The sequence below is a fragment of the Glandiceps talaboti genome, chromosome 11, assembly GCF_964340395.1.
Source record: "Glandiceps talaboti chromosome 11, keGlaTala1.1, whole genome shotgun sequence".
Classification (NCBI taxonomy): Eukaryota; Metazoa; Hemichordata; class Enteropneusta; family Spengelidae; genus Glandiceps; species Glandiceps talaboti.
Genome location: NC_135559.1, coordinates 12,744,985 through 12,756,258, shown reverse-complemented (window position 1 = coordinate 12,756,258; position 11,274 = coordinate 12,744,985). Strand labels below are relative to the sequence as shown.

Below are 11,274 nucleotides of genomic sequence, written 5' to 3'. Positions count from 1 at the left end.
AACTTGATTGCCTACTTTGACTGTATGTGTAGATATTTACCAGTAGATCGCTACAAACCATTGAAAAGTAGAAACATGATATTTGTGTGTAAATACAGGAACCATACTGTGGACGTTTGAATCATAGTACATTTACAATGTAGTTTATTATCATCCCACTGTTACTACATGTATTTTATTGATAAAGAAAAAGAGAAATATGTTGTATGCTTGCTGTTTCTCTTTCCTGAACCTGTAAGCATTGCCCATTAGTAGCACTTTCATGTTTTCTGTGTAATGTTTGCATGGAAAGCAGAGAGGAAATGAGTTTCCTCTACCAAATATCAAATGTCACTCGTACTTTGTGTGAGTTAGAAGGAGAGCGAAATGTTATATAAAAGAGTTGTTGACCTGTGAAGTAATGTAGTGGGAGTTCAATGTTTTGTTTGTGGGTTTGCAGTGTTCCAACAGAGGTTTGAAAACCCTGGTAAATGAAGTGGAGGTGGGGAGGAGGGGGGGGGGGGGGGGTGGAGGGGGGGGGGGGGTTAGAGAAAGTGAGAGAGAGATATTGTTCAAAAGGGTTATTGAATAATAAAAATTAGGGAAAATTATGTAAAAACTGTAATCATTTGCGTAAATTTACATACATTATTTATTTACCTTGTTCTTTCTTCATTTCAGTCTTTCACAGATCTTACCCACAAACCCCTGATAGTTGACCTGACCATAGAAGAGGGTAGCAGGTTAAAGGTCGTCTATGGCTCAAGTGCAGGATTTCACGCCATTGACCTTGACTCAGGATCGGTTATAGACCTATATTTACCAACACATGTAAGTAAATTAAAAAAAAATTCAATAAAAAAAATTGCATATTTTATTATGGACATTTAAAGCTTCAATGCAAAAAAAACGTGTAGGATTTTACTGAGTTGTGAAGGTTTGGGGTTATCAAGAATAATTGAGAAGAGACATGACTAGACTAGTTTTTATTACACCTACAAATAATTTCTTTCTCTGGAATAAAAAAGAAAAAAAAAATTGATTTTGAATGTGTTGTTTAATTCTGTTGTTCAATTTACTACTTCCAAGAACAAATACATGTATTTGAAATTTCAGTTTCTAAGGTGAAATATTGAAGACATTTGAAATTCTAGTTCATGTTGATTTTTTTTTCACATATTGCCAACAGTAACCAGATGTAAACATCCAAGGTCACAAGGTCATGAAATGGCTAAATTGAAATTGACTAGAATCAGAATTAAATAACATCATTATAACAAATAGTCCTAATTAATGAATTGTTTTATTTTGTTGACAGCATCTACATAAAACCATAGTTCCACACTGTATTGTTATCTTGCCAAACAGCCAGGGCTTACAACTACTGCTCTGTTACGACAGTAAGTCAAATCTGTCTTTTATTTCATTTCTACACATTATCAGCAATTCATTCTATATGCTTCTAATGAAATTCTCACCTTACATCTGATATTTCGGTTTCCTTAGAAATATGTGTATTGATTTTCATATATTTTATAGTCAAAAAGGTTATGTCAAAGAGGAATGTTTAGATAGACAGGCAGTCAAACAGACAGACAGACAGACAGACAGACAGACAGACAGTAAGACAGACAGACAGACAGACAGACAGTAAGACAGGCAGACAGACAAACAGTAAGACAGACAGACAGACAGTAAGACAGGCAGACAGACAGTAAGACAGACAGACAGACAGACAGTAAGACAGACAAACAGTAAGACAGACAGACAGTAAGACAGACAGACAGACAGACAGACAGTCAAATAGAGGCAAAGATTGAGTCAAGCAGACAGACATAATCAGAGATAGAGTTGAACAGGCAGGCAGTCAGTCAAACAGAAAAACAGACAGACAGACAGGCAGAGACAGACAGACAATCAACAAGACAGACAGACAGACATGCATATGTGCAGATATTCTCAGCTAGAAGATATATATAGATAGTTAGACAAATAGATTGATACATGATACATTTATGATGTGTATATTACATGTATCTATGCCATGTATATTTTGTACACCTTTCTCATGTTTCTGTGTACATTACAATTATGCAAATCAGCAAATACAGCCAGCTTTAAGAAATACTAGTAGATGCACAGACAGACAAATTAATTCATTTAAATTTTGAACTTTGCCATGTTCATTTCATATGTCATGTTCCTATTACTGTGTACATTTCAATCATGTAAATGTCAATTTCACCTAGAGCACAGCAAGATAACGGTATGAACTGTTCAACTTTTAAGAGATGTCTGAAAAATATTGTAATGAATCTCTCTCACTTCAGGCCATTTTGTGTGTTGTAGATTTATTTCACATCCGAACCAAATTAAGAGCAAAGTTCAGCAAACAGGGAGAAGGAACTGGAAACTCATTAAATTTTCATTTTATGATACATAAAGTAGACAAAGAGATAAAGAGGAAATTAAAACAAATTATCAAAAATTATAGGAGATATAGACACTTGATTAAAAAAAATAAATTGTTCGCCAAGGTTTATGTAATCCTGATTTTATTAATAATAATAATTAAATAATAATAATATTTAGTTTTTATATAGCACTTTCTCACTTTGTGCTCAAAGCCCTTTACAATTATTACTCCTGGCATGGATCTATAGTGGCACAACGGCTCGTAATACTTCCTGAACTCCAGGGGGAGTTCACAATCCATTGCAGCCTTTATAAGTGCATAGGATCAAGGCATTCCCATTGCAACCTCTATCCTACCAGGTCCCCAATTATACAACTGTATATTTATTGTTGTAATGATGTAAAAGTGAAAAGTCATAATAAATGAAATATATTAAATGAAATATATGATATTTTCATTTTGTAAGTTCTGTGCCAGTTTTGTACATGACCTACAGTTCTTTGCAAGTCAAAATTCATCATGTACACAACAGATGTGTATTACGTGATTACTTTGAGTGGTGATCGGTGTGACAGAACTTATTACTTATTATGTGGAGTGTCACTTTAATATATCAATACATACAGGAAATGATTTCAAAGAAATGTCTCGAGTCTTCAACTCGTGTCACACCTCAGTAGACTTTTTCCAAAAAGTTTGAATTGAGTGGTCGTTTATATCAATAGGGCTCATTAAGAAACATTGTGTGTCTTTCACATTGTATGTTTCACATCGTGTCATTCACATCATGTATTTCCTCGTTCTTTGATTCATGCCATTAATAATGTTAGGTCTGCTTTGTTCAAAAAAAAAAAAAAAAAAAAAATGTTAACAAAATAAAATTGTCGGAAATAGACATCAGATGTAAATTTGAATGAAATTGACATTGTTTTGATGTTTTCATTGTATGGTATAATTCTTTGTGGTCTTATTGTATTGTTGTACCACTGTCATTTCTGTAAGGTCTATTTTCCGTACTCTGCAGACAGGAAACGAGACGATATGATATGTCACCGAGCCATGAAATGGCATGTTTTTGGTTTGAATATAACTTTTAATACAAAATGGGAAATGTCAAGAATTTGTTCAACAGTAACTCTGCAGTAGAGAAGAATCAGTAGTCTTGGCCATTTAAATAAAATTCATAGTTTCTCTGTTGAAAGTACTGAAAAATGAATCCAGTTGCCAGACTCAGTCGTACAGTAGAATTATCAGTAGTCTAGGCCATTTAGATAAAATTCATAGTTTCTCTGTTGAAAGTACTGAAAAATTAAGCTAGTTGCCAGACTCAGTCGTACAGTAGAATTATCAGTAGTCTAGGCCATCCTAAATGAATTTGTAGTTTTTCTCCCGAAAGACTAATGAAAATCAATCTGGTTTCAAGTCTCAGTTGTACATTTGTATTGTGAAATTTACAGTGCAGTCTGTAATTGCGACCCCATGTTCAATTAGTAAATACCCAGTACATACATTATAAACAATAAAACCCCTTTAGAAGCAAATCTGAATCAACACGAATTCACAAGACTACTGTTGTCTTCACAACATGGTTGCGCAGTACTGCTGACTTGATGTTTCTCTTTTTATGGTGACTTCTGTAAGTTTTCTCAAAGGATAAATATTACAATGGAAAATTTAGTCTATTTATTTCAAATAACTTAAAACCAATAGCAAAGATTTCAAAGACTTCCTATGTTAATGAAAAAATATGTTTTATTTTCAGATGAGGGTGTCTTTATCGATACATTCGGAAAAACGTATAAAGATGTTATATTGCAGTGGGCTGAACTACCAACATCTGTCGGTAAGCGCTGCACTTTCCTTGACAATTATTACTGGATAAAAATATGTTTAGTTTGACGTTTCTCAAATTCTTAGATACTCAGTCGGTAAGTTGCCGTGGTAAAACTTGGAAATGAAAATGATAAAGATTCATATTCAAATTAGTGTTGTTTATTTAAGATGTTTGTTTTCCTTTCATATTTGCATATTTATCAGACCACATAGTTTTGCGAATTTGCTGTTGTTGCGTTGTCATGGTAACTCTTGTATCCTGGATTTTTTTGATGCGTGATGTTCATCCATTTGTTTGGGAGCTTCCCACTCCCTGTTGTCTACAAGTCATTCTTCGTACAAAATCAACCAAAAATTTCCATCAAAATGACCGAAACTTCTCGTATTTCATTTGATTACTTGATTTTCTTATGTCCCAATTTTCCACATTCTCTTGCAGCGTATGTTTCCAGTACAGGTCAGATTATGGGATGGGGCAACAAAGCCATTGAAATAAGGGCTGCTGATACAGGCCATCTTGATGGAGTATTTATGCATAAGAACAGACAGAAACTAAGGTTTCTCTGTGAGCGCAATGACAAGGTATGTACCATTTTCAGATATCATTTTTGTGTGCAAATATTCCGCCAAATTTTTTTATCAGTTCAATTTTCCTGCAAAATTTTTTGCCATGTTGTATATTCCCATTTTACCAGCTGTTTATATATTCATACTAAAATGTTACCAGGTGTATGTAGTCCCACCACATTTTTTTGCCAGGTGTAGATTCCCGCCAAAATTTGGCTTGTCTATCTTCCCATCGAATATTTTGCCATCTGTTTATATATTTGTACTAAAAATGTTTCCAGATGTATATTCTCGCCAAAAATTTCTTCCAGTTGTATATTCCCGCCAAAAATTTCTTCCAGTTGTATATTCCCGCCAAAAATTTCTTCCAGTTGTATATTCTAGCCAAATTTTTTTGACATTTGTGTATTCCCATCATAATATTTGACATTTGTATTTTCCTGCCAAAAAATTAGCAAGGAATATTTTTCATTCACATTTTTGCTAACATAATACTTTCTCAACCATAAATTTTACTAGGAAACCTTGAAACATTTCTCTGTCATATTGTAAGAGGGCAGTATAAATTTAACAGGTGTATTGTTGATCGGTAGCTTTCTTAGTTCTTTTGAGTTGGAAAAGACAAATATTTGCATAAGTTTTAGACTTATTTATGTGCAAAATACAAGATATATAAATTTTGGCCTGTTGGAAATCACGTCTCGCATTGCACATGTCTAGAAGAATACAATTTGATTTACATTTTACTTTTTTTTCACTTCCCAGGTGTTCTTTGCCTCCATTCGACCTGCTAACTCCCAGGTGTATTTCCTAACACTGACCAAGCACGGAATGGGCATAGCCAATTGGTAGATGTGTTGCCATGGAAACAGAACTTTGGGATCATGTTGTGAAACATCTGTGGATTTCGCTGATAAGGTGCTGCAATGCATGAGAAAAACAGCCATTGACAAAGTGTGGCATATATATATATAGACTAATTACTTTGAACCTTCACAAGTTATGCAAAAACAACCTGACAACATGCTGCATTCATTACTGCAGTGGATAGTACAAACCACTACATTGTTAACTTTCAACCTGAACTTTGAACCATGACCTTTGAACTTTTCAGTATAAGGTAAATTTTCATGGAATGTGTGATACAAGAACATAACCATGAACCCAACAAGTATATATGGAAATGTGTGCCTGGGAAGTGCTGCCCCATGATTGAACTTTGAACTTTGACCCACGAACTGTGAAATACAAAGGTTTGTCATGAAACGATATACAGTAACCACTTGGCGACCAAGTCAACAAAGTTGTCTCAATTTAAACTTTGCACTGTGAACTATAACCTATTTGTAGCCGGTTCAACTTTTGAACTGTGAAGTGCACCCTCCATGACAACTAAACAACAGGCAGTCACCTCGATGTGAGCTCTCTGAGGTCAACAGGTGCCTTTCAAGCCATGTCAAAGGTCAAATAGAGAGTATGTCCTCTTCTTAGAGCAAGATTTCAGTATCTTTGCACTGTAAAGTTGTTTTGTGGGTTGGTTCAGATGAGCCAATCAATGAAAGAGTGTCTGCCATTCGATGCAACCTAGGACATGATTGGCTCTTTCTTTTTCGAGTAAGAAGTTTGACTTTGTCTGAACCAATAGGAAGTTGTGTACTAAAGAACTTGTGTGATACCGTACACAATAAAAACGATAAAGAAGTGTTACATGGCAGTGTACAATAAAATAAACGAGTGTGCTCAACAACATTTTGTGAGCAAACAATTCAAAAAACGTCAATTTTTGACATCAAAATAAGTAGAATTTTCAACCTTTGAACCCCTGCAGTCTCACTTTTTTTGGATTGATCCAATGCTTTTGGAGGTTTGGATTATTCCACTTCACTAGGTCTAGGGGTAGAAGGGTATTTTAACAAGTTTAAAGACTCACAAAAGAATGTATGAGCCAAGTTTGCCTTGAATCAATTTTAAAAACTTTTTTGAAATTTGTAAATTTAATATGAAGTCAAAAATTGTGTAATGGCGCTGCATGTTTCAAAATCTTTCCGAAAGTGCAAAGAATGTGTGAATGTGTAAATATGTATTTTGTGTTTGTTTTGTATTTTTGTTGGTTAGGTTAGTGATAAAGCAGGGTAGGATAAGACAGGAGAGAGAGAGAAAAAAAATTGAAGCTATTGCGAATTTTTCTTTTATTCCAAAATAATTACTGAAAATTGTTCGATATAGATAAGTTTTTAAGTTATAAAGAGTAGTATAAATACTGCAAGTGAGAAGCTCTGCCTTTTTTTTCTGAATTTTTGCCATGTAAAATAGGAATTTAGCTTACCTACAAGACACACAATTTGGTATATGCCCATTGTTTTTTCCAATGGCTGGACCAATCCATTTGCAGTTACAGGTGAAATAAGCAGACGGGAGAAGTGATGTGTTTCTTTCACAAACATGGTTTGATGATATTCATTCCAGACGTTAGTATTTACAAAGTGTTATCTTGTTAAACGCTTGAGAAATTAGTTACAGCACAACTGTTAAAATACTCAACAGAGGTTAGATTTTGACGTTTTCACTTACTAAGAAGTTTCTGAATCTGAAATGAAGCCTTTACTGTTTACAAATAACATTTCTTTCAAAGTTGGCATTTCACAGATAACAGAACCTTTTTTTTTTAGTTGGCAGATATTTTCACAGGTTTCTGACAACTTATCTTATTCTCACTGGTTTCCGGGAGCGATGTTGCTTTGGTGGTAGCTGGCAGCCATCTTGTTTTCTGTCAGCCATCTTGTTTTGCTGTTTTTTGGAAGCCATCTTGTTTTTTCTGTCAGCCATTTTGTTTTGAAATTGGGTGTCAGCCAGCTTTTTATGTACCATAGCCATTATATTTTCAGCGTACAATATCAAATTATGATACTGGAAAACAATGTTTGATTCACAATTTTAGCATTTAAATTATGGTTGTTTGTTCAGGAACAAAGATAATTGAAAATCACAATGCATGATCTAATTGGCCAAACATTCCACACAAATGTAAAAAAAAAAGGACTACACATACCATATAGGATACAAAAAACCAACCATAAACAGAAGAAAAAAAATACAGAATATAAATTCATAATTTCTTGAGATTTATAATACTAGAAAATAACAACAACAAACTTCTGAAAATTCTTAAATGTCTCGAGCACCCTCAACACTGTCGCTGTGCTCCTTTTTATTACTTATTTGCCTTGGAGAGTTTTTTCCTTTTATAATATTTGTGTCTGATTCTGTTCTTCCGTTTTATATGCAAAATAAGATTTTAAACTTTGGCATATTGATTTTGCTAATATTCTAAGGAAGGAAAGTTCACGACCTTTGTGTTTTAAGCTTATTTCCAAATGAAAATTTATTTCTTTTTAAATTTTGATTCACATTATAAATTATTGCTGCAACTTCTCTGTGATGGCTATGGTCTGCCCAATGGACAGCTAAGGTCGTGAACTTTGCCCTCTGTGCATAATTAATGTAATATCTTTATCATTATGAAATTCAATGATGAACATTACATCAGTATTGTATCATTTTGAGGTGTTGCTATGGTTACAATTACGATAAACAGTATGTATTTTTAAAATAAATGAGAATTTTTTGCCATTTCAAGTGGTGCTGGTCAATTGTATGGAATGATTTGTGGTATTGTTTTCTGTGAAATAGTTTGTAAAAAAAATCACTGGTATAATTGATATCTCTGTAGGGAGGCATGGAGAAATAACAAATTGGCACTACTAACATAGTCTAGATGCAACCCATGATATCAAATCATCTCGTCCGTCCGTCCGTCCGTCGTCATCGTCGTCCCCCCCCCCATACAGCTCAATGAGAAACATGAACAAAAAGTTGTTCATGTTAATGAGTAATCCCCAGCTTTTAGCGTGATATAAAAAAAAATATGCAAGTAGCATGCTGAGCTGACAAATATACCGTATTTTGACATTTCATAACTGCCCCAGTAAATATTAACTTATCATTGGGCAGAATTCTGAGATTGATTGACAAAGACAGGATGTTAATGACTGTGTGGGTGACTTCGATTAAATTTGAAATTTCATCTCGGGACTTCATTGAGTAAGATGTAGAGAGAGATCTTGAAGACAGATGCCACTGATAGCACTAGACTGGGGCAAACATACCTTGGTGTATGTCCTTCACTAAATGGCTCCATTAACACAGAACTATAATTTTGCATATTATCATAATACAGTTGCGCAGTTGTACTCAAAAAATATTTTAAAACATTGATAATATATACCAAGTACTTATAAGAACTTTCAGTCTGGTCTCTGTCCTTCACTTGAATCACTAAAACATACGGTCCTCAGGCATGTTGAAAATGTTATTACCATTTTCAGACCAATGTAGTAAACAAGATTCAAGTCTTCAGGATATATCCTATAATCATTTCCCATTTTGATCGTTGGTGGCGCTGTCCTTAAACTGTTTTGTCGTTGAGGGCGTCATATTGCCCAAGGACAGAAAATCTATATTTAGTACAGGATTTTCCCATCTTGTCAAAATCTAGGTATTATTTCACGTGACGTTCATCTGTTTTAATACCAAAGTGGAAATGTCCGGGTCAACAAATTTGGCTGATGGAAATAAATCCAATCCAAAAAGGTCAGATTATGTGGAACTAATATTATGCAAGCTGGAGATAAGAATAACATAAGGACTACGTATTAAAAAAAATAAAATTTCTTGGAAAAATTCAAATCAGTAAGACAGCTCTAGAAAGTGATATATGCTCTTTTGATATCAACCATAATTTTTTTATTTTATACTGTTATATTAGAACTGTGCACAGACACTCACACATACATACATACATACATACATACATACACACACACACGCACGCATACGCATGCAATTTTTGTCATAATTTGAATGCTAAATGTCCTTAAAGTTGAGAAGATGATTTTATCTAAATTGTTCTTGAATATTATCACATAGTGTATTTGCTGTGTTCTTTAAAACCAGTAACAGAGAGGGAATTTTAACCTTGTAAAAACATACAATATTAATTCCTAATGTATAATATTTATTTAGATAATATAGAGTTATTTATTTGGCAATGAAACATTGTACAAATATAAAAAGGAATTGCTGAGGATAAGACAAGAAAGCAGTCAAAATTTGATCTATCCCTTGAATATTCCATCCTGTTATAAACAAAGTGGTGACATAAGTGAAGTTTATTGGCTCGGGTCAGTGATTTTAGGTTGACCTGTCAGAGTTGTTGACAAGATATAGTACCAGTTGAGTCGTAAATTAGCATAACATGTTTCGACAGATTGCTGGAAAGGGGGTTCCAGCTTGATTGAATTTGCATACACTATGAAGGACACCTGGTGGCAATTATGGTCATCCAATCATGTGTGGCAACTGAGTTGTTTTGACACTAGTATTAAAAGTGGCTAATATTTGACAATTCTGGGAGGTGTCTAATCTTCAGAATTTGATGTGACTGATAAACCTTCCGCTGTAGTGTGCTGTTGGATTCCTGTATGGGGAAGTTCTGAATTCTGTTTGCTTAGAAACTTAATGTTTTGCCAGGGCTGTGAATCATACGTACACCATGTGGAACTCAGAATTCCATCAGTGAACAATCATCAATGTCGTTTACAATTTGTGTGTGTTAATTACGGTCACAATCCACAGTGCATCCCAAGTCTGCACTTCGATGCGAGACTTTACATCGAACATTGTGAGTAGTTTCATTTGAAACAACCAGCCATCAGTAATTTTCAAGTGTACTCTTAAATTTATAAATCTATAAGCATAGTTTTTTCATACACGCAATTTCGTTGCACAAAGTGTACGTTGTATTTTTTTGGTTTAGAGAGAAATTAGACCAGTTCAAGTTAAACCTGTGACATCTGTGTGTGTGTGTGTGTGTGTGTGTGTGTGTGTGTGTGTGTGTGTGTGTTCTAGTTTCTTATATCTTCAGTGATAGTGGTCCCTCCCTCATCCTTTACTTTAGAAAAACTTGGCTTTCATGACAAAATACAATATCTTTACTCTCAACATATAGCAAGCACCTCACAAATAAACTTTTTCTGTTACTTTGTTCAAGAAAACTCCAACCCATTCTCAAATCAAGAAAAAAAATGAGGGGTCACCATACAATCTTGTTAAATAGACATCAAAATGATATCAAAATGAAGAAATATTATTGAATCCAATATGGCCCCCACTTTAGAATTCAATATGGCCGCCAGTCACTATAATGCTCAGACCACCATCAGAATGTAATAGATGGTTGATTTCCTTCAAAACAAGATGGTGAAGCCCTAAATTTATTTCATTTATTTCAAAAGTACCAGGACCAAACTTTCATAAGGCGAAAATTGAAGAGATTTTAAGATCCCAGTCCCTCAGGTGCAGTCTACCTTGACGTGGATGCACATTATATTGAACAGTAAAGTATTTAGAATTCATATACA

The 11,274-nt window shown here is 34.2% G+C and overlaps 1 protein-coding gene across 3 annotated transcripts in view; it reads left to right on the top strand.

Moving 5' to 3' along the window:
• The window catches only part of LOC144442554 (mitogen-activated protein kinase kinase kinase kinase 4-like), an 87,001-nt gene extending 78,582 nt beyond the window's left edge, over nucleotides 1-8,419 (top strand). For all 3 annotated transcript variants that reach the window (XM_078131931.1, XM_078131929.1, XM_078131928.1), the window contains 5 exons: nucleotides 661-810; nucleotides 1,298-1,379; nucleotides 4,158-4,238; nucleotides 4,668-4,810; nucleotides 5,561-8,419. In XM_078131931.1, the coding sequence (XP_077988057.1) occupies nucleotides 661-810; nucleotides 1,298-1,379; nucleotides 4,158-4,238; nucleotides 4,668-4,810; nucleotides 5,561-5,647 (543 nt within the window). In that variant the 3' untranslated portion in view covers nucleotides 5,648-8,419. The remainder of the gene's footprint in view (nucleotides 1-660; nucleotides 811-1,297; nucleotides 1,380-4,157; nucleotides 4,239-4,667; nucleotides 4,811-5,560) is intronic.
• Nucleotides 8,420-11,274: the final 2,855 nt, after the last annotated feature.